Below are 25,003 nucleotides of genomic sequence, written 5' to 3' on the forward strand. Positions count from 1 at the left end.
ACCTTCCTCAACCACAGTCCTAACTGTGCAGGACAAACAGTGCTGTAGAGATGGCAGGAGCCTTCCCCGGGGTTGCCTGAAGTCTCCTGTGATCCCATGGGTGGGCCCTGGCCCTGTAGCCCCCCGCTACGTACTCATCGTTGAGGCCGCATCTCCGGCTGGTGGGGTTCCCATACTTCCGGAGGGTGTCGGTGAGCTCCTGGTAGAGGGTGTCGCCGAGGCTACGGGGGATGCCCTCCCAGGCCAGGATGAGGATGACGATCACGGCATTCTGACAATGGTGGCCCGCCCGATGCCGCACCAGGCAGAGCAGCTTCTCCTCCAGCGTGTGCCTGCGGATCACCTGTGGGGACGCAGGGTGTGAGAGGCAGGAGCCAGGCACCTGTGCTCCTCTGCATGGTGCCATCCCTCCCTCTGTCACACGGACCCAGGGCGCAGGTCTTTAGGGCAAGGTCCTAGGGGTGTCATGCTCTGACGACAACAACCTTACAGGCTGAGACCATTATAGTTAGGGGACAAAAACATAAATGTAATTTTTTTTTTGAGAGTGAAATAAAAAATAATTAGCACAAAGTCTAAGTTGCTGATGACTTACATAGGCTTAGGAATAAAAATACATGGATAAACACTGTAAGCCAAAATACAGTCCGATTTTTATGTTATCCTAAAACATTTGCAGAGAAAACGCTGCATACCTGCGTGTTTTAGTTAAAAAGCAAGGGGTTTGGCACTATGAAAAACAGTCTGGCAGCTTCTCCAAAAACTAAACATAGGATTACCATATGATCCAGCCTGGGCAATAAGAGCGAAACTCCATCTCAAAAAAAAAGTGTTTCATGCTTAGGCAGGGCAGAAAGTCGGGAAAAGGGCAAGATGGGGAGACCACCGGGTACACCACTGACATAACACAAGAAAAATGAATAAAATCCTAACGACGGCAGCGGGTAAGGAAGCGGGAGAAGGAATGGATTCCTGATGCTGAGGGACGAGGAAAAACCCTGAGTGACTGGGTGTGGTTCACTGGTGAGTTAACTGGGAGCACCCTGAGGCTGAGGTACCTTAGAGCAGGGGTCCCTGACCCCTGGGTACAGACCGGTACTGGGTCCGTGGCCTGTTAGGAACTGGGCTGCATAGCAGGAGGTGAGCAGCAGGTGAGAGGGTATTACCGCCTGAGGTCCACCTCCTGTCAGATCAGCAGTGGCTTTAAGTCCTTATAGGAGCAGGAACCCTGCTGTGAGCTGCACACGCGATGGACCTAGGTTGTGTGCTCCTTATGAGAATCTAATACCTGAATTGTCTTCCACAAAACCAGTCCCTGGTGCCAAAAAGGTTGGAGACCACTGCCTTAGAGCACCTGAGTGGTCTCTAAGGATGCCCCCCAGAGTAGGTCTGGAGGTCAGGAGATGCTGCGTTGCAGACAGACCTGGTCACGAGTGGATCCGTGCTGGGAGACACTGAATGGGGTGGCCAAGCAAGCACTACAAGTGAGGAAGGCGGGCCGGATGCAAGACTAGGGGGTGGTGTGGACTGCAGCAAAGTGAAAAGCATCTGCCCCGCCCACCGGGGGAAGCCAGGCCTTCTTGCCATCAACTGCCGCCTGGGGGAAATTCCAGCCCAGTGAGGTTAATTCCTTCAGTTTTGCAAGAAAAAAATGGAATTCCAGATTTGTATATAAAATCCCTCTGCAAAAACATGAGTGTTCCATTATTTTTTTTTTCCTGTGGTAAAATATACAAAAATTTACCATTTTAATCATTTCAAAGTACACAGTTGAATGGCATTAGGTACCTTCACATTAGGTATTGTTCATATCGTGTGCAGCAATCACTAACCACCCATCTCTGAAATTTTTTCATCTTGCAAAACAAACTCTGTTCATTGAAACTTTCCTTTCTCCCCTCCTGTAACTACTATTTTACTTTCTGCCTCTGTTTCTTGTTTTGTTTTCCTTTTTGAGATGGAGTCTCACTCTGTTGCCCAGGCTGGAGTGCAGTAGCGTGATCTCGGCTCACTGAAACCTCTGCCTCCCAGGCTCAAGCAATTCTCCCCACTAACAGTCTCCAGAATAGCTGAGATTACAAGCACATGCTACCATGCCTGGCTAATTTTTCGTATTTTTAGTAGAAACAGGGTCTCCTCATGCTGGGCAGGCTGGTGTCGAACTCCTGCCCTCAGGTGATCTGCCTGCCTTGGTCTCCCAAAGTGAGACCCTGTGCCTGGCCTACTTTGTGCCTCTGAATTTAACTGTTCTAGGTACCTCATGTAAATGGAATCATACAGGATTTATCCTTTCATGACTTGCTTATTTCACTTAGTGGATAGTCCTACGCATGTTGTAGCATGTGTCAGAATTTTCTTCAGACTCTGAAAGGATACTCTGCAGGCTGAACAAAACACATCTCTGGCCATGAATTCCTGTTCTGAGACACAGTGCTTCCCCACTAAAGCATTAATTATATCATTCTTTTGAAATGTGTATTTTGGGTATCAGTAACACCTCAACATGATATTACATCAGATACTGTGCTAGAACTCCCTGCATGATTGCCTGGCTTCCTGCAGATTAGGCTGAGTGCATCACGGGCATCGACACACATCTGTGGACGCTGATAAGGCGGCAGGCTCTGTGACTAGGGTTTGCGAGGCACTACGGTTAACTTCCACTCCCGGCCAGGGCAACGCAGCCAATCACACTCATGGGAGAGGCGTTCAGAGCACAAAAGTCACCCAACCAGTCGTGGCTGTGACTGAGGCTGTGCCATTCTGGTTTCCCAAATGGCAAACACACAATGTCATTAGACACAAGCAGATAGTTCTCTGTGGCCCATCCTCACAGGCCTGCAAGCGCATTAGAAAAAAAACTAAGAAAACAGCACAGAAGAGCTCCCTGCCCACACTCCTATGAAGGAGACTGGTAGGGCAGACTGCCAAAGTCAAAGGTGGACAGAGGCACACATACATCCATACCTGAGCAGAACAACAGAGACAGCTCCAACTCGGCCACAGAATCCTCAACAGCTCATCCAGCTTCTGGGCTGGAATTTGCTGAGCACCAGATGAAGGGTAACACAACCCCCAGCAGAACTCCAACCCTGTCTTCCCATAGCTCACCCACGGTGCTTGGTTCTAACACATGCAGCTTCCTAAGTCTGCTTCACTGTGTCCCCAGCAAGCCTACAAATACCTGCCTTCTGACTTCTGTGACCTTTACACACTGGTCTGGGCATCATTTCTGGGGTTCTTTTCCCAGAGCCCATCTCGCTGTCCCAGAGGTTGTCTTTGGCATGCCTCTGTTGTTCTGAGCCTTCAGAGTGCAAAACCGGGACATGCCTGGAATCTTCCATATTTTGTACAGGCCACGTTAAAATCACAGATGACCAGAGGGCTCTCTGGGCTAACGCACTGCTTCTTAGGGCATTCTTTCAACACATATTTGCTGGGCACTCATGGTGTGCCTTGACTGTGTAAGTCAAGTGCAAAACGTATAAGGAACACTGCTTTAAGCTGAAGGTATTAATTGGGGGCTTGGGAGAGGCTGAAACACAGACACGAATCCTGGTTGGAAAACAAAAGCCAGGCTCTGGACACGGGACCAGGAGGTGCTGGATGCCTGAACTCACCCATGGCCGCCGAGCTGGCTCTAGGCTCCTGACACTGCACTGCCACTGAGAATAATCCATTCTTCTAAGCATCTGTGGGTCACTTTCCCAGTGTGGCAGGGAGAAGGAGCACCCAAACCCTCTCCAACTTAGAAAGGAGGTGGAATTCTTTAAACTGAGCCTTCTCACAAAAATACATAGGGTATTTGGGAGCTGTGCAGCCAAAAGAAAACCCCAGAAATCCACCACACTAAAGGAGATGGCTAGAAAAGAAAAACAAAGCAGCCCTCAGTACTGCCGTTTTCTTGCCACTACAATAGTTCCGTGATTGACCACCCATTCGCTCCTTCCATAAAAAATGATCTTTCCTCTTCTTTTCTCTTCACTCATCAGACATGGGAAGAGTTCCACCCTCTGCAAACATTATCACCATGCATTCCCTTCTATGCTAATCCACCAGGGCTCGGTGACACCCACAAGCTGTTCCCTCCTTTCCCTCCTTGGATGTGACCTCCAGTTCACTGCACCCCATGCACCCGGCTCTGGGCATCTGTCCACAGACCCCAGAGCAATGGCATACTGGGGACCTAGTTTCTGCCTCTCCAGCCTCCCGTCTTCCTCTGCCAGCTCCAAGAACTGGCCCTGGTCTCCAGGCACACATGCTCTTCCCAGCCCTCAGTGGGGCTACAGGGGCCCTGGCCAGGGCTTAGCGCTGTATCTGGGGTCTACAAATGCATCTTCTTTAATGCCACCCTCAGGGCCAGCTGTTCTTTAAGGGGCCAACTTTACTGAAACTGGAAGAGTCTCCAACTCTACCTATGCCCCAAGATTTTCATTTTTATGTCCAAGACTTTGGAGTTCCTCAACAACTGCATGAATTAGCAGGCAAAAGGGGCAGCTGTCACTCTATGGCTGATGTCACTTCTCTGATGGGTTCTCTGGGGAGGTAACACCTCACCATGATCTGCCACATCAGACCTCTCACTGCAGTGACCACCTCTCATGAGGGCAGGGGTAGCCTGCTTCTTCATACTTGTGAATACATTAAGTGGTTCCAGGTTCTTTGGTTGTATATTATCCTGCAATGCTGACTAAAAATTGCTAAAAATAGTAAGCTTGGTAGTTCAAGTTCAGACACTTTTTTTTCATCAAACACAAAGACGCAAAGGCACAGGGTGTAGCCCAGGTAAAAATGGGCGTGTGCACAGATGGACATGTGCTGACAGGAGTTATCTTACCAGCCTCCCTCACACAGTCAGCCATGGGTCTGTCCACCCAGCCTCTCTGCCTCTGGGCACGTAAGTCTCCTCACTGGGAATGCTTCCCCCCTCTCCTCAGCCTGACTAATAACGACCCAGTATTCACAGCCCCCTGCACTCCCACCTAGCCTAAGCATTCCTCCTCCTGTGAACCACAGCACCATGTCTGCCTCTCAATCATCCCCGTCTCCATGACTTTATGTCACGTGTCTCTGGAGCACAAACAGCTTGAACACAGGGACGGAGCCCTCATCTTCCACCCATACCCCCCTGCCCAATACAGCACGAGGCTGAGCTTATAGGCACCCGAGGAACCTGGCTGCTCCTTCTCAGCATTTGTTCTGCAGAGGCAGATGCTCTGCTATTTAAAGATCTCCCTGTGGACTGGGAGGGCAAGGTCAGAAGGACTCTGGTGACTTAGGGTCTGAGTTACTGACATTCTCCCTGCAGAGATGTCCAGGCTGCCTGGTAGGAAAGTCTGTAGAAGCAGGACAGGGGCAAGACTGGCCCATAGTGCTGCCTGGAGGCCTGGCCTCTTCCCTCAGGTTGGACCTCAGCATGCCAGCCTTCAGGTTTGCCCCTGGCTTCCAGGCAGCAGACAGAAGCACTGGCAGCTCCAGGGCACATGGAAGGGGATAAGGAGGCTGACAGTCCACAGGGGGGCCCAGCATGGAGTCAAGACAGTATCCCAGCTTCCCCCTTCCTATCCCTCCAGCCCTGAGCCATGGGGAAAGAATGAGCCGAGTGTGAAGACTAATGTACTTCCAAGGCCGGCCCAAGACCCAGGGACTGGCATTTAAACAGGATGAGGACAAACAGCTGAGGCTGGGAGAAATGACCCCAACCCTCAGCCAGATTCCAGTTCCAAGGCTCCCCTGGATTGTCAACATGTCGTCTCCTACACACACATACACCTGGCCCCTGCCCCTGCCCCGGCCCCCACCCCCACCCCGACCCGCTCAGCTACATGCAGCAAGGCGAACCAGGCACAGCCATGGCTCTTGGGTGGGCTCAACACTCACCCACTTTGCAATGGGGCAGCCGCGGGAGCTCTTTCCCTCCTTCCCCGTGTAGATGACCTTCTCGATCCGGATGGCTTTCCCCTTCTCTCCATACCTGAAGAGGGAGACAGAAGCCACCATTAACACAGCAGAACCCCAAAGGAGCACAACTTTCGATCAGAAGGCAGCCTCAGCGTGCTTTTGTTTGAGTTTCTGGTTACTGTCGGGGCAACAGAGAAGAAAAAGGTTTAAATGTCATTTGGTACCTAAAGGCTCTGGAGACACAGTGGCCACTTCTGGGCTTCCAGGTTCACTTGCTCCTTCTCTGCTCCTGTCCATCGGGCCCCCTCTGATCCAGGGCAGAAGGACAGTCAAGCAGAATGTCCCTGATTGTTACCTCCGAGCTCCAGAAGGGAACTGAAACCAAAGGCTAAACACAGGTATTTGTAACCAGCCCCGTTAGACGAGTCACCCTGAGAGTTAGCTATTTATAAATAAAATAAAATAAATGGGAGAACCTTTATTGTTCTCTTTGAATAATCCCCAGCTGACATTGGACCATGATGAGGACAAACAGCAGAGGCCAAGGAGAAGCTGCTCTACCAAGCCCGAACACCAGCTCTGAGCTTCCCCTGGACAGTACACACATCTGGTTCCTGCACACGCCACCTGCCCTGCCCACCGCCCCCCCCACACACTCAGGGCTTTAGAATCCCTGCTCCCTAGGACTGTCTAAACAACCACACTATATTCAGTGATGGTGCAACTACGGCCCCTGGAGCTGAAATGACTTGTCCAAGGCCACACAACTACAAAGAGGCAGCAGTGGTCTAAGCACAGGATATCAGACAGACTAAGTTTGAGTGCCAGCCCTGCCACCTTCTTGCTACATAACTGTGGCCATATTACTAAACTTTTCTAAGCCTCAGTTTTCTCATCTGTAAAATGGAGACTAAAATGGTCCCTGCCTCCTGGGCTTGGAAAGATCAAACAATAGTCCACAGGGAGTATATTATTTAAAGTGCTTTGAAGTTTCTGGCATGAAAGAAGAGCTCAATAAATAGTAATTATTTTTAATAATGTAAAAGCCATCTTACAGAATCTTATTTTTAACAGTGTTTTAGTTTCAGGTGCAATGTCATATCACCTGCAGATAATGGCCATTTGCCACCTACTCCTTTCCACTCTTCATCTCTCTAGCCTGACTCTTGTCTCTCTGAACTGGCCATGTGCTCTCTGAAGAGCATGCAGGAATCTCTGTTTATTTCCTGACTTTACTGAAAATGTTTCCAACAATTCATCTCTGAACAGGAAACTGGCTAACTTTGGGAAAGAGACAGATTTCCTTACTTTGAAGGATGCCACTAAGAATCTCCTGTCCTAAGGACTTTTAATCAAGAATTACTTTTATAAAATACATTTTTAACACATAAGGAGACAGATGATTGAATGTTTTTCCTTTGATCAATTAACATAGCATGCTATTTTAACAGCTTGTCTGAATCTAACTACCCTTGTATTTCTGTAATAAATTCAATTTGATCATGGCATGTTATTTTAATATACTATTTAATAGAGCATTAACGTTATCATAGCTTCTAGAGTTCAGCATACCCATATTCTTTATCTTATCCACTCCACTTCTAGCAACCTCTATCCCAGAAATAACTGTACAAATGCACAAAGCTTTAGGAACAAAACTAATTCACTGTCTCATCAACAACAGAAAAATGAAAAAAAACTTAAATATCTAACATGAGACTAGTTAAATAAATTATAATAAATTTCAACAAAAAAATACAGTTTTCATGCAATGTAAAACCATGTCCCATCAAAAATGATTAGGTTTTGTGTCCTGACATAGGAAGAAATTAAGTGGGGGGGGGGGGGGAAGGCAAGCTACAGACAGTGGGTATATTATGATGGACCCCATTTGGTTTAAAACTTCTCTATATACATATTAATACATTTATCTTTGTGTATATACATATATATACCTTTGTAAATGCTTAGAAAATACTGAAAGGTAAGCATCAAACTTTAGAGCTTCATTCACTCTTTAGACTTCTCTTAAAGCCTTCGTTTCATTTTTATAATTGAAAAAGAGAACAGAGTTTAAATGTTTTTAATTAATGAATTAATTCTTTAAAACAAGCTCTTGTCAGGCCACAAAGATTTTTTTTTTTAAATGCTGATCTAAGGTTCCTCCGAGTTCCATGTTCTCTATTTCACTCAAGACCTTAGCAGAAGCTGAAAAGTTTCTGATAACTACATTAAAATTCTAAGGCTCTTTTCGTGCCTTATAGAAAGTGTTGGGAGACAGGACTCAGGAGTTTATATAGCGTGGTCTGCATGAAGAGGAAAAGATCACATAATGCTGCTCTTGTCTGGTTCCTGAACAATTTTCATTTCAACAAGCATTTATCAGGAAGCCACCCACAAGGGCAGGGCCTGGGCCCCTGGTGTGTCCTGGTGATCCCTGTCAGGAGAACAGCCTGAGGTGACCGCACGCCTCTCGCCGAGACGGAAGCACGATCGAGTTCCTCGCAGGAGGGTGAGCTGAGGACACTGGCGCCACTTTCCAACCAGGTCCTTCCCCACCATTCCGCCCCTGTGAGAAATGTGACCTGCAGTGAACCTCGAATTAGACAAATAAGAGGGCCAGGCACTGTCTGATCAGCTAGACTTTAAAAACCAAAACAGACCAAACCAAACCAAAACAAAACAGAACTGTCTCTTTGTGTTTAAAGACAGCCAATCAACTCTCCCTTTAGCTCTTTCTTCTTAAGTGTCTTACTTTTTGGCCTATCATGAAGAGGCCCTTCTAGTATTCAGATTAACTATTAGACCCTAAACCAGGCGTCCCCAAACTACAGCCCGCGGGCCGCATGCGGCCCCCTGAGGCCATTTATCCGGCCCCCCGCCGCACTTCAGGAAGGGGCACCTCCTTCATTGGTGGTCAGTGAGAGGAGCACAGTATGTGGCGGCACTCCAACGGTCTGAGGGACAGTGAACTGGCCCCCTGTGTAAAAAGTTTGGGGACGCCTGCCCTAAACCAAGTCTGCATAGATAGCCTAAAAACTTATTCTAAAGGATAACTGATCATCCAAGCCAGTGGCTCTACAAGGGTGGTCCCAGGGCCAGCAGCATCAGCATCCCCTAGAAATCTGCTAGGAATGGAACATAAATTCTCAGGTCCCATCCCAGACCTGCTGAGTCAGAACCTCAGGGGAGACCCAGTCATCTGTGCTTTAACAAACACTCTGGAGACTGAGGCCCAGTGAAGTCTCACGACTACTGCTCTAAAGCTTTACTTTTCCAGGATTGTCTCTATCGCACAGTAACGAGACCAGCTCTCCCGAAGCTCAGAGAACCTGCTAGTGCACTGTTGGTTCATTGTTTCTGGAACAAGCATTTAATGAACTCCTAGGCTGCAGAGAATCTCCTTCCCAGACAGAGCACACGAGGCTCTGTGCTGTGCACCCGTCTCAGATACGGGTTTGACAACTGACTCCAATTATCTATGAAGATAAGGGCCTAGATACCCACAAAGCATGAAGCCCATAAATAAGTTGAGATATTTTAGGATTTGCTTTAGACCTTCCCCTCCTTTCTCCAAATCTTTACAAGAGCTAAAAAAACCAACTTTCCCTGATTTCAGTTTATTTTCCCTCCCTGCCTTCAGCCAACTCCTGACAGCAGAGCAGTCCTGAAGAGAAAGGGTTGAGGACGAATGTAGGCAAAGAGACAGCCTAGACCTGCCATTCACAAACTAGACCCCTACCCAGGGGACTTGCAGCAATCACTCATAACTCCTCTTGTTCCAGAAAGGATCTTATGAAGGTATCTCTTAGATGAAACTAACAGGTGATGAAATTAGAGTAAAGGTCGAAAGAAAAAAAGGTATGTTGGTACATAAAATGCAATCAGGGGGGTTTTGTGTGTATTTTTGAAAGATGAGCCTGAAATATCTTGTTATATGAGAAATCCAAGAAAGGCTTGTTAGGGTCATGTTAAAAACAAAACAAAATCAAACAAACAACCCAGAGGAGTGAACCTGAATAGGTTCTATGGGCCAAAGATGAGAAATTACCTTCCTCCTGATGCGGTACACAAATCTGGCTCCAAGTTTACTAGCAGGCAACATAAAGATGAAAATGCAATCTGTTACATGATTTGCAAGGTCCTTAAGATAAAAATAAACCAGTTGCTAAGGGAAAACACAAGTATTCCTGGTCTTGAGAGGAATTCCTCCCTTGGATCAGTTTCTGAAGAATCTACAGCTGGATGTTATTTTTAAAGCAATCAGGGAAAAAAAAAAAAAAAAGACACATTTCAACCTTATCTTACCAAATTTCAAAGATCTCTTGATCCTTGTTTCAAAATGTACTTTTCTAAAATGAAAAGTTGTTTAAGTGAGCTGTCTGGAAATCTTATAAAACTGTTCCCCCAAAACACCCCAGAACAAAAAACCTGCTCCAGATCGAGCTTGTACATTTGACTCCCCAGCAGCAAATGATAGTGTCAGGATTCCTTACAAAAATCATTGGCTCAGAAGCTGCCTGGTCTAATCTGCAAATTACAACACACAGGCATGTGAGCACATGCAGGCAAACATGACAACACTTACACAGCATCAAATCTGTCTCGTGCTCACGGACTCAGAACTGCCCTCACACCAGGCTGGAATTTACAGATTGGTGAATATAAATGTTCCCAGATGGTTTAGGAAATTAAGAATGACTGCAGAGTACTGTCCTCCATGTATCTTACCTTTTATTCATTCAGAGAAGCTATTATAGTCATTCAGTTCAAAATCGTGTTCCCTGCTACACAGACAAGAGTATTTGGCTCCTTGCCAGGCATGGTAGCTCATGCCTGTAAACCCAGCACTCTGGGAGGCTGAGTGGGTGGATCACCTGAGGTCAGGAGTTCGAGACCAGCCTGGCCAACATGGTGAAACACCATCTCTACTAAAAATACAAAAATTAGCTGGGCATGGTGGTGCACGTCTGTAGTCTCAGCTACTAGGGAGGCTGAGGCAAAAAAATCCCTTAAATCAGGGAGGCAGAGGTTGCAGTGAGCCAAGATTGTGCCACTGCATTCCAGCCTGGGTGACAGAGCAGACTCAGTCTCAAAAAAAAAGAAAAAGAAATAAAGTATTAAGTTCCCATGGTCAGACAAAATCTGATTCCCAAATTTGTGAGAACTCTAAGCCTCACAGCTTTCCATGTATCTGTACGTATATGTATGGGCAAGTATATGCCTGTATCTAGATCACCTTAGCTTTTATTATTAAAATGCTAATGTTTGTTCTAAAAAATGCAATCAGTGCATTTGTATGTGAGGTACTTAATGACTGTCTACCTTTTCTGTAGCACTCATGACAAGCACTACATGTTTCCACACATCAATTCAGTTTATCCTCACAACACTCCTATAGTGTATGTGCTTTTATCATCATCTCTATTTTGCAGATAAGAAAACTGAGTCAAAGAAGAGCAGAACAAATTGCTAGGGACCCAGCAGTGAGTGGCAGGGCCAGGACTGGGCCTCAACCTGATGCAAGTCTCTGCTCTCAGTCCCAGAGCCACACACTGGAACTCTGAGTGTGTACTAACTGCCGTGGACTTCCACGGGTTTCCAAGTCTCTGTCTATATGAACTGCTTAAAAACCACGATTAGCAAACAGAAACCCTAGAGTCCTGAATTTTAATTGCGAGTGTCAATATAAACTTATGATGCATATAATCACTAAACAATACCAAAAATGAAAAATCCACAGACTCACATGGCTCCTTCGACTTAAGCGGCCTCAAACAATGAACAACCCTGTGAGGTCATGAGTGACCCTAGCAGGCAGAGTCTGTTTTCTAAATACTTTTTCCTCCAATAAAAGGAACCGGGACTTCTTGGATAAACGTACAATGTGAACCCAGGATATCTTGTCATATGAGAAATCAAGAAAGCGACGAAAGACTCCTATGACCCTGTCCAAAGGATCTAGGGAACAACCTGAATAGCTTCCCACCGGCCAGGAGTGAGACACTGCATTCCTTTCAGGGGAGGTAAAAAATGCCACCTATGAATTAGTTTTGAAAAAATAACCTGATCCCAAGCAGGCCTTTAGGTCTAACTACCAATTTATAGGACACAGAGGCATGTGAAACACTTTAATGATACCACAATACCATGGGAAAGCTATTAGCAAAATTCAGACTGTGGGAAATTAACTCTGCAGGACATAGAGCCATATAACCATGTTTCTTCAATGAAAACATTTCAAGACAGAGAGAAGCGGGGAGACATAAATTGGGCAGAACTACAGAATGAAGAAACTCAGAAACAACGTAAGTGAGGATCCCACAGTCAGACTTCCATAACCCCGTTGTCAGGGCTTCCTTTCTGTATGTTGTCTATTACAAGGCAATGAAAACTGAGAGCTGCTTAATATCCACATTTGATTAACAGCACACCCATTTCTCCTTGGACATCTGTGCATCACTCACCGCTCCTCCATGAGTTCCCGGATAGAGGCGACCGTGGGGCCAGATCCCAGGTGAGTATAATACGGACCTTCATCTTTCTCCACTATTTGTTCTGCAGAAATACAAAGAGTAAACATTATTTGGAATATGAATTAGTCAATATTAATTTAGAAAGGCAAACCACCAACAAGAAAGTTAATAGGCATATCCCAAAACAGGAAACCCACATGGCTTATGAATATGTGAAAAGGTGTTCAACTCCATTAGAAATCAGAAAATACAAGTTAAAATCACAATAGAACACCATCACACATGGACCAAATTGGCAAAAATTTAAAAATCGGATAAAACCGGCTGGATGTGGTGGCTTATGCCTGTAATCCAAACACTTTGGATGCCAAGGTGGGCGGATCAGCTGAGGTTGGGAGTTCAAGACCAGCCTGACTAACCTGGTGAAATCCCATCTTAAAAAAAAAAAAAAAATCTGATAAAACCAAGTGTTGTCAAGATTGTGATCTCAGCACATTGGGATTCCGTCTACTATTATCGATGCATCCTGCATGACCCAGTAATTCCATTTCTAGACACACACTCAAGACCAGGGGTCAGCAAGCTACTCCCCTCCAGTGAGCCACCACACCCAGCCAAAAACACTTTGTAAGTGAAGGAAGCCATCCTGGGTAAATACCCAATCGAACTTATGAAGACAGAGGCTCAAATAGATACTTGTACGCCAATGTTCAGAGCAGCATTTACTCACCGCAACTAAAATGTGAAAACAACATAACTAACCATCAGCAGGTGAATGGATACATAAAATGTGTATGTCCGTATGACCACATATTACTCAGCCAAAAAATGAATGACGTTCTGATGCATGCTATTACATGGATGAACCTTAAGAACATATGCCAAGTAAAATAAATCAGACACAAAGGACAAATCCTGTAGGAGTTTACTGATATGAATTATCTAGAAGAGGCAGATTCATAGAGACAGAAAGTAGATTAGAGGTTAGCAGGGGCTGGGAGGAGCAGGAAATGAGGAGTTATTGCTTAATGGGACAGAGTTTCTGTTTAGGCTGATGAAGTTTTGGAAACAGAGTGGTGACAGTTGCACAATACTGTGAATCTAATTAATGCACTAAACTTTACATGTAAACATGATTAAAATGGCAAATTTTATGTTATATACACTTTACAATTTAAATTTAAAAAGTTCTGATACATGCTACAACATGATGAACCCCAAAAACATTTTTTCTTTTGAGATGGAGTTTCAATCTTGTTGCCCAGGCTGGCGTGCAATGGCAAGACCTCGGCTCAGGCTGGAGTGCAATGGCACGACCTCGGCTCACTACAACCTCCGCCTCCGAGGTTCAAGTGATTCTCCTGCCTCAGCCTCCTGAGTAGCTGGGATTACAGGCCTGCGCCATCATACCAGTTAATTTTGTATTTTTAGTAGAGACGTGGTTTCACATGTTGTCTAGGCTGGTCTCAAACTCCTGACCTCAGGTGATCCACCCGCCTCGGCCTCCCAAAGTGCTTAGATTACAGGCGTGAGCCACCGTGCCTGTAATCTAAACACTAACAAAAACATTTTGTTAAGTGAAAGAAGCTAGATACAAGATAGGCCACACGTTGTATGATTCCATTCATATGAAATATTCAGAATAGGTAAATCTATAGAAACAAAAAGCAAATTGGTGCTTGCCAGAGGCTGGGGGTTGGGAGCAGGAATGAGGAGTAACTGCTTAATGGGTACAGGGTTTTTTTTGGAGTGATGAAAATATTTTAAAACTTGAGGGAGATGGTGGTTGTACAACATTGTGAATGTACTAAATGCCACTGAATTGTTCACTTTAAAATGGTTAATTTTATGTTATGTGAAGCTCAACTCAATTTTTAAAAAGGAACAAACCATTCAAGTAACAACATGGATGAATTTTAAATGACTTTTTCTAAGTGAATGAAAACAGACCCAAAAGGCTACATAGTAGCAGCTCTGGAAAAGAATGTTTTGGCTGGATGTTAGGAGGCTAAAAACAAAAAAAAACTACATATACAGTAGTGCACCTACTATACTACAGTTGGTAAGTTTGCTTCATCTCTAGAAAGACATGACATTTAAATGTAACAGAGTATCCTACATTGGGTCCTATGACAGAAAAAGGAGCTTTAGTGGAAAAACTGATGAAATTCAAAAAGTCTATAGTTAATAGTATTGGACCAAACATTAATTTCCGTGTTTTAAATATATCATAACTACATAAGACATTTATAAGCAAGAGAAGGTATATAAACGGTATATAGGAACTCTGCACTAACTTTGTAACTCTCCCATAACTGTAAAATTATTTCAAAATAAAGTATTTAAAGAGTAAAAGAAGAAAACAGTGAGCCATCATTTGCTGATCCTTAGGAGAAATCTTATTTACATAAATTGAAACCCACATACAAAGATTTTCACAGCAACACTGTCTGCAAGAATCAAAGCTGTAGACAGCCTGCTGTGGACTGAAAGTTTGTGCCCCTCCCAAAATTGTATGTTGAAGCCTAATCCCCAGTGGGATAGCATTGGGAGGTAGGGCTTTGGGAGGTAATTAGGTCAAGAGGGTGGTGCCCTCCTGAATGGGGTTAGTGTCCTTATAGGAAGGGATACAAGAGAGGTTGCTTCCCTCCCCTTTTCCTCTCTCCTCTTGCCCATGTGAGAATTTTTTTTTTTTTTTTTTTTTTTTTTTTTGAGACAAGGCCTTGCTCTGTTGTCCAGGCTGGAGTGCAATGGCACAATCACAGCTCACTGCAGCTTTGACCTCCCAGGCTCAAGTGATCCTCCCCCATCAGCCTCCTGAGTAGCTGGGACCATAGGTGAACACCACACCTGGCAAATTTTTATATTTTTTTTGTAGAGACAGGGTTTTGCCATGTTGCCCAGGCTAATCTCCAACTCCAGGGCTCAAGTGATCTGTCTGCCTTGGCCTCCCAAAGTGCTAGGATTACATACAGGCTTAAGCCACCAGGCCTGGCCAGTATTTTTGTTAAAGTAGTCCAAATAAAGACACAACCCATAATCCGGCAACAGTGGAATAGATCTCTCTTGAAATGCAGTAGTCATTATTATGAAATATATTCAGCAATGAAAATCAGAAACCTGCAACAGCGTGATTGACTACAACAGCACAGTGAGTGAAAGCACAATGCAGATGATGTGGTCCAGCTGTGTCCCCACCCAAATCTCCTCTTGAATTGTAGCTCCCATAATTCCATGTTTTGGGGGGAGATAACTGAATCATGGGGGTGGTTTCTCTCATACTGTCCTCCTGGTAGTAAGTAAGTCTCATGAGATCTGATGGTTTTATAAGGGAAAACCCCTTTCACTTGGCTCTCATTCTCTCTTGTCTGCTGCCATGTAAGACATGCCTTTCACCATGATTGTGAGGCCTCTCCAGCCACGTGGAACTGTGAGTCCATTAAACCCTTTTTTTTTTTTTTGAGACAGAGTCTCGGTCTGTCACCAGGTTGGCATGCCGTGGCGTGATCTGGGTTAACTGCAACCTCCGCCTCCTGGGTTCAAGCAATTCCCCTGCCTCAGCCTCCTGAGTAGCTGGGATTACAGGCACACGCCACTACACCCAACTAATTTTTTGTATTTTTAGTAGGGAGGGCGGTTTCACCATGTTGGCCAGGATCATCTCAATCTCCTGACCTCGTGATCTACCCACCTCGGCCTTCCAAAGTGCTGGGATTACAGGTGTGAGCCACTGCGCACTGCCTTTTTCTTTACATAACAGTAACATGAAAACAGACTAATACAGCAGAATACTGTTAAGATTCCATTTAAATGATATTCAATAACAGGCTCAAACTATACTGTTTAGAGATCCATACATAGCTGGTAAAAATTACTAGGTGAAAAATATGAAATTTCAAAAAGTCAATGATTTTTGACCTACCAAAAAATGATAATTTTATATGATTCAACCTTAACATAAAAAAAAAGCAAGGAAATCACTGTCATGAAAGTTAAGAGAATAGTTACTTTTGGGAGATGGAAGAGGAATGTGACTAGAAAGGCATACAGGTCTGGGCATGGTGGCTCACGCCTGTAATTCCAGTACCTTGGGAGATCGAGGTGACAGGATCACTTGAGTCCAGGAGTTTAAGACCAGCCTGGACAACATAGTGAGACCCTGTCTCTACAAACAAACAACAACAAAAACCTAGCAAGGCTTGTTGGTGTATGCCTACAGTCCCAGCTACTTGGAAAGCTGAGGCAGAAGGATTGCTAGATGTGAGGAGTTCAAGGCTGCTGCACTCCACCACTGCACTCTTGCCTGGGTGACGGAGCAAGACCCTCCCTGCATCAAGGAAAATAAATAAATAAGAAAGGGCACAAAAAAAAAAAAAATAAAGAAAAAAAAAATAGAAGAAAGGGCATAGAGGTGACTCCTGGGGCGCTAGAAGTAGCCTATTTCTTGATCTAGGTGGTGGTTACACAGGTGTTCATTTTATAAAATTTCATTGAACTTTCCGTGAATTATTTTCCTATGTAAACAAATCACAACTTGGTTAAATGTAAAAACTTAATTTCATCCCCATTTTATTCAGATCATTATGCTCAGCTTTATGGGGGATACAAGATAGAGTAATACCTGATTGTTGCCTTTAAACAGTATATGATCTAGCCAGGTGGACAAGACCCACACATAAGATACCCAATGGCATTTTCTATCAATAGGGCAAGATCAAACTTTCAATGCATAGTGTTAGGATAACTGGGGTGGGGTCGGGGGGGGGGAGTTTGAGCCATACTTAATACCTTATCCCCCAAATCCATTCCAAATGGCTGAAAGATTAAAATACAAAAACTGTACATGTACTAGAAAGAAAAAAATGGAAGTTTAAAAAAATCATCATGAAGGGTCTTCTCTAAGTATAACATAAAATTCTGAAGCCACTCCCAAAAATAAATAAAACCCTGATAAATCAACTAAGAACACGGTAATAACTACTGAAAGCGAAGCTGAAAGACAAACACCACACTGGGAAGAGAGATCTGGAACTCACATCAATCAAAAGGCTAATTTCCTTAATAGATCAAGAGCTACTGCAGCTAAACAAAGTCAGCAACACAAGGGAAATGAAAAAAAGATACCAATGGGTCCTCAGAAAATGCAAATGGCTCAAACACACATAAAGCTACAATGAGATGTCATTTTCCCTCTATCAGAGGAGTTCCTATCAAAAAGTCTGATAAGTCATTGTGTTGGTGAGGATGCAGGCAGTATGAAGAATAATTTAGCAATACATTAAAATGACAAATGCATAATCTGTTTCAACTAGAAATTTCAAAGACCTTCAAACTCCTCAAAAAACTTATTTCTAGGAATCTCGTTATAATTGTATATGTAAAAAAATGACCTATGTAACAAGAATACTCATTATATCATTGTTCATAATGAAAAAACATCAGAAATAACCTAAATGTCCATTATCATGGACTAGTTAAATGCATTACAGCATATCCATATAATGAAATATTAAGTAGTTGTCAAAAGGAATTAAGTAGCTTCAGATTTACTGACAGAATATGACCTCCAAGATATTTTAAGTGGAAGGAAAAAAAAATTCAGTACAGCATGTATAAGATGCTACAGTTCATGTACACACAATCACACATACATATGTACATACACACAGGTACAAACATAAAGGTATATACATATATCATTATGAACTCTAAGAATAGCAGAGGAAAAGCAAGTTTAAACTGAGTTCTATTGTGTTCCAGTAAAAAAAAAATTTAGCCACGGAGCGTGCAGCCGAGCAGATGACCTGATCAAAGTGACTTACCACTGACGGCATCTACTCATGGAGGTTCCTCAGCCCTCCCTACTGCCCTGGGTCAGGCTCTTGCCTGAATTATCACCATGGTCCTCCAACAGCTGGTCTGAGCCCTTCTAAGTCATCCTATCCAATACCACCAGTTACAGTCCTCCAACAGAAATCTGTTTACATCATTTTCCATTGATGATGCCACGCTGGACAGAAGATAGAATCCAAATTTCAGAAAGTGGTCCACAAAGCCCCCACCACACCATCTCCACACACCTCCCTGCCTTGCACCTTGCCCCAGCCACCAGGGGCTCTGCCAGACAACCACTCAGTACCCTGTGTCGTTAAATATGTTATCTTATTGACAACAGTGCCTTCCCAGATGTCTCCCTTTGGAAAAACTTTTTTTTTTTTTTTTTTTTTCCTTTCTTTCCTTGGAGCTCCAGCTCCAAGAAAGGGCCTAGTTTGCCCCCTTTTCTGTGAAGCCCTATTGGACTTTCTCAGGCTGTTTTCCCTCTGGACTTCCAGAGCATCTTGTATACAATGTCAATTATCAAGGCATGTATATATACATTATATAATTGTTATGTAATTGTTAGTGTGGCACAGAATAACGAACACAGATCTTGCAGACGGAAACCTGGGCGACTACAACGCGTTACCTTCCCAACCTCTGGAATCCTCATGCCTCTATGTGTAAAATACACAAAAGGCTTAGCACAGTATTTGGCAAATAACACGAGCTCAATGGGTAGCTGTTGTCCAGGCTCGCCAAACAAATTACATGACTGTGGGCAATTTACAAAACCTCTGAGCCTTAATGTAGTTAAAATAATGTATTTACATAATAGAATTGTTCAATATTAGATGAGATGCAAGGTACCAGTGCTTAAACATTTCATGAATGAATATTTTCAACTAAAGAGTTAAAAGCCTCATTCCAAGTGGGCTCTATTTTGAACCATAAAATAGAATTATAGAACGATGCATGTAAAGAAGTGGGGAGAGGGGAAGGCCAAGGGGGAGCAGGGGGGAGTGGGGAGGGAGAGAAAGAGAATATGAGAATATGGGTGCTGGAGGCAGTGGTCTGAAAGCTCTTTATAAGTGTAAGAAGACAACATGGCATACAGAAAATAGAACATAAGAATATGCCAGAACTTCCGGGCTCTGTTCCAGTTTCTATCCTCTGGAGAAAATTCAAAGTAACAAATTGACTGCAGGGTCTTATGCTGGGAACAGAAACATCATGTAGCTTTTGGTGACCACCTTCTGCCCTAAATCACAAAAACTCAAAACTTACATGGCTAAAGGCAGAGAAAGGAAGTTTTCAAGGAGAAGGCACAAACTAAATCTTAGCAACTCCTTCCCAACAGCTGGAGAAGAAGATACGAAGATCTAAAACCAAGCCAACCTAGAACTGGCTGGTCAGGTTTCTCTGGGAAGGCCACTAAAACACAAAGGGCAGAGAAAGCTCCAAGTGCCAAACAAAACCGAAGCCACTTTGAGCAGTTTACAGGGCAGCCCAAGGAGTCTCCTGAAAGCATTATTTCTTTTAATTATGTCCCTCCCCACCCCTGAATATATATCTGTATAGAAGAGAAGATACTCTAGAAAAGAAATCTGACAACCAAGTTGCTGACTCACAACAAAGTTATAAAACTAGTATACATGTACAAATTTAATTATTGTCCTCATATATGTTATATGAGAACATATAAATATATTATATTATCTTCTGTTCATGCATGTGTAACATATATATACACTACTCCCATTGATTTCTTGTTATGTAAATGTCTCATTTTCATATAGTTTTCACTTTATCACTTTACATAGTGAATAAATGGTATATATGGTACTTAAAGGATCCCGAGCTAGGAACTAAGATATTAAGTATCTTATTAAGTATAAGATAAAGGAGATATAAGTATAAAAATCAAAAAAAGTAAAACCTCTGTACTTTGAGTCTGAATTATAAATATCATTATCAACTCTGGTCCTACGCACTCAAGGAACATAACAGCAATGACATTCTAGTAGCTGTAAGTACCCATAGCTCTCTTGTTTTGTTTTCTAAATACCATTATCCTTTAAAAGGAACCAGGTGGGCCGGGCACAGTGGCTCATGCCTGTAATCCCAGCACTTTGGGAGGCCGAGGCGGAAAGATCACGAGCTCAGGCGATTGAAACGATCCTGGTTAACACAGTAAAACCCCATCTCTACTCAAAGTACAAAAACTTAGCCTGGCATGGTGACATGCGCCTGTAGTCCTAGCTACTCGGGAGGCTGAGGCAGGAGAATCACTTGAACCTGGGAGGTGGGGGGTGCAGTGAGCTGAGATCGCACCATTGCATTCCAACCTGGCAACAGGGACAGATTCCACCTCAAAAAAAAAAAAAAGAAAAAAAAAAAAAGGAATCAGGTGGCCTTGGATAAATGGTTAATTCAAGGTCTGAGGCAGGAAAAGTATGATGTGCCCTGAATATTTCTTGCTGAACAAAAAGCAAAGAAGGGATCAAAGAATGATCTGTCCAAAGACCACAGGAACTGGCCTGAAGGGGCATCCCACTGGCCAAATTTGAGATAATCTGGGCAAAAAGAATGACTGAAACTAAAACACATTACATATATACATTAATGTGTTCATAACAATGCTCAAAAAAGAGAAAAGACAAAAAAATGACAAACACTCCTTTGTCCTTGAAGATGACTATTGATTTTTCATTTCAACTGCTATAATATACACAATTTTTATTAGTTACCATTAAAAGATAAACCCTGTCACTTAGACCATGGCAATACTATACACATATCACTTTCACTTTTTATCTCATACTCATTGAAAAAGCATTTAGACTTGCTTGGATGGATCTATCAATCACTATATATACATAAAAAGAAAAAATGTCAGCTAAATACAGTAAATGAGTTGCATGTTCTACAAGAATACAGTTGACTCTTGAACAACAAGGAAGTTAGGAGCACCAACCCCCAGCACGGTTGAAAATCTGCATATATCTTTTGACTTCCCTGAAACTTCACTAACAACCTATTGTGACTGGAAGTCTCACTGATAACAGCTGATTAACACACAGACTAGTATCTACACATATTTTATGCATTTGTAACATACCATTTATTAAGAATTTTTTTTCAATATTTCTAGGCTATGCATTTTGCTTGTCAGTTTTTTCAAACTTCTGCAAATCTCCAAAAAATGTTTCAATATATTTAGTGAAGAAAAATCTGGGCCAGACACAGTGACTCATGCCTGTAATCCCAGTACTTTGGGAGGCTGAGGTGGGCAGATTCCTTGAGCCCAGCCTGGGCAACATGGTGAAACCTCACTTCTACCAAAAAAAAAAAAAAAAAAAAATGAAAAAATTAGGCAGGTGTGGTGGCACGAGCATTTGTAGTCCCAGCTACTCAAGCGGCTGAGGTGGGAGGATCACCTGAGCCTGGTAAGCAGAGTTTGTAGTGAGTGGGGATCACACCACTGCATTCCAGTCTGGGAGACAGAGTAAAGCCTTGTCTCAAAACAATAAAAAATAAAAGTGCTCAGAAGCTTAGTTTCCACGTTTGTATACACAGTAACTTTGTTTCAATACTGAATCACACTGTACTCTTTTTGAAGACAATTTAAACAGTATTTAGTCTTAACACATAATACTAACAATATTCATAACTCAACCAGATAAAAATATGAAAAGCTATGACCAAATTCATATGCATATGAGGAGGCCATAACGGCTGCCTGGCCAACAACTAGTATAAAACACCATTGATTTTAAGATATATCCAGAGCTTCGAGATGTTTTTAAAGAAGTATATACACACATATACACACTTCTTCCAACAGATGAAATGTGATATTAAGCCAACTCTTTTTTTTTGAGATGAAGTGTCACTCTGTTGCCCAAGCTGGAGTGCAGTGGCACGATATTGGCTCACTGCAACCTCCAACTCCTGGGTCCAAGCGATTCTCCTGCCTCAGGCTCCCGAGTAGCTGGGATTACAGGCGCCCACTACCATGCCTGGCTAATTTTTGTATTTTTAGTAGAGACAGGGTTTCACTATGTTGGCCAGCCTGGTCATGAACTCCTGACCTCAGGTGATCCACCTGCCTCAGCCTCCCAAAGTGCTGGGATTACAGGCGTGAGGCACCATGCCCCCAGCCTTAAGCCAACTCTCATATTCTGACAATTGGTAACTAAGGAGAAAATTAGGCATTTATCCTGGCTTTCTTACTTAGTAATGAAATGAAGAACAGCACTTTTTTTGGTAAGAACTCTTTAAGATCTACCCTTCTTTTAGAATCTATTTTACTTACCTATTTTTTTGTCTGTAGAGATGGACTTTGTTGCCCAGGCTGGTCTCAAACGCCTGGGTTCAAGTGATCCTCCCACTTTGACCTCCCAAAGTGCTGCGATTGCAGAAGGAGGTATTGCGCAGGGCCAGATCAGCCCTCTTAAACTTTTAAGCGCACAATACCATATGGTTACTATGTTGTACAGCAGATCTCTCGAACTTACTCATCTTGCATAACTGTAACTTTATACCCACTAAACAACTCATTTCTCCTCCCCTATCCCTTAGCAATCACTTTCTATTTTCTACTTCTATAAGTCTATTTTACAAAAACTCACATAAGTGAAATCATGCAGCATTTGTCCTTCTGTGACTGAACTATTTCATTGAGCATATCTTTCAGGTCGAATGGATAGAATTAGAATATAATCAGTCTGCAATCCCTAACGAAAAATGAGCTTACATAAGGATCATCAGTAGACATGAAATGACTAAAGATTGATGGAGAACTGGATAATCACATGTTGGTGAAGTACTGCCTGACGAATTATTTGCTGGACACAAAGGGGAACACATAACCTTACAACGGCAAGATGTGGTTCTTGCTCTTATCACCTTAATCTCAGCTCCATCAACAGTGGGACAATCAGACTTCTGAATGCAATTTTATAAGAAAAGCCTGGCATATTCAAGAAAAAAAAAAAGTTCAGGCCAGGCATCGTAGCTCAGGCCTGTGATCCCAACACTCTGAGAAGCTGAGGTGGACGGATCACTTAAGGTCAGGAGTTCAAGACCAACCTGGTCAACATGATGAAACTCCATCTCCACTAAAAATACAAAAATCAGCTGGGCATGGTGGTATCACGCTTGTAATCCCAGCTACTTGGGTGGCCGAGGCAGGAGAATCACTTGAACCCAGGAGGTGGAGGTTGCAGTGGGCCATCATGCCACTGGTACTCCAGCCTGGGTGGCAGAGCGACACTCTGTCTCCAAAAAAAAAAAAAAAAAAAAAAAAAAAAAAAAAAAAAAAAAAGCTTCACTTTAACCTAACCAACCAGACCTTTCAATAAATTGTTCTCTTTTTTCCTCACAGTGAAACAAGGTTTACTAACCTTCTTGGTGCAGTTTAATGCTATTCATCTAAAATTCAATAGGTGACCTTACCCTACTTACTTTCATTGTTACAACGTATTTCTGGCATTTTATGTTTTCCATGTTTAATGCTTCCTTGCCTTCTTCTTTTGCTGCAGATTTTGTATTTTCTATTTCTCCCACCAGCACCATCCCTGGTAATCTGGATAATCTGTAGTTAAGTTTTTAGAAACGCTAACGGTACTTCTAAAGAGAAAAGTTAGCACCTCTATACTTTCTCCCACCTCTTCCTTCACTTCTGCTTTTCACCGGTATCCTCAGGAATATATTTCCCTCTGTTACATGTTAAGATGTTTAACATATTTTAAGTAGGGTTTAATATCTTTTGTTTCAGCAGTTAGACTTTACATCTGAACAGATTTAGTGTTCATTGCCGGCTTCTCCATACCACAACTTCCCCATCTATTATTATTTTGATTCATTTCTAGAAAATTCAAGTTCTTACATATTTGAAAATTTTTTTTTGAGACGGAGTTTCGCTCTTGTTACCCAGGGTGGAGTGCAATGGCGCGATCTCGGCTCACCACAGCCTCTGAAAATGTTTTCATGAAGACTTTACACATGGATGGTGACTTAAGTGGGTCAAACTTGGATCAAACTTTTTAATCTCAATATTCTACTCTTGAGAACTGCAATGCATATATCTAACAAAGGACCCATATATCCAAAATAAAGAACCCTTACCACTCAATAAGAAAAAGGAACACAACAGATAAATGGGCTTGAACAGGAACTTGAATGACTTGACAAGGACTTGAACAGAAATGACTTAAACAGAAATGACTTGAACAGGAACTCTACAAAAGAGGGCATTATGAAAAACTGCTCACCCTCATTAGGCATCAGGGAAATTCAAATGAAAACCACAGTGAGATACTATTATACGTCTACCACAATGGCAAAGACTGATGGCACCATTTGCTGGTGAGAATGTGGAGCAATGCTGGTGGGAGCTTAAACTGTAACACTTTGGAAGACCAATGGTACCTACTAAAGCTGAACACACACAATTTCAGTCCTAGGTAAATACGTAAGTATATACATGTATACATAAATGCACCAAGAGACAAGTATAAGAATGTCTTAATACCAGCATGATTCATAATAACCCCAAGTTGGAAACAACCCAAAAGACCATCAGCAACCTACTGGATAAATTGTGGTGTATTCAAAAAATGGAATACTGCACAGCTATGAGAATGAATGATAGGGGCAGATAACAAATGTATATATACAGATAACACACAGCCAGGCACAGCGGCTCACACCTGTAATCCCAGCACTCTGGGAGGGCAAGGTGGGAGACTAACCGGGGCAACAAAGCGAGACACTGTCTATAAAAGATAATTTAAAAATTAGCC

General features: G+C 43.1%; 1 protein-coding gene across 5 annotated transcripts in view; it reads right to left on the reverse strand.

Annotated features, from left to right (window-relative positions):
- Positions 1–25,003, reverse strand: part of TET3 (tet methylcytosine dioxygenase 3) — a 119,038-nt gene that overhangs the window by 20,141 nt on the left and 73,894 nt on the right. For all 5 annotated transcript variants that reach the window (XM_039460185.2, XM_039460190.2, XM_039460192.2 and 2 more), the window contains 3 exons: positions 12,369–12,459; positions 5,881–5,974; positions 135–343 (listed from right to left, as the gene is read on the reverse strand). In XM_039460185.2, coding sequence (XP_039316119.2) covers positions 135–343; positions 5,881–5,974; positions 12,369–12,459 — 394 coding nt within the window. The remainder of the gene's footprint in view (positions 1–134; positions 344–5,880; positions 5,975–12,368; positions 12,460–25,003) is intronic.

This window comes from Saimiri boliviensis, chromosome 1 (assembly GCF_048565385.1).
Source record: "Saimiri boliviensis isolate mSaiBol1 chromosome 1, mSaiBol1.pri, whole genome shotgun sequence".
Classification (NCBI taxonomy): Eukaryota; Metazoa; Chordata; class Mammalia; order Primates; family Cebidae; genus Saimiri; species Saimiri boliviensis.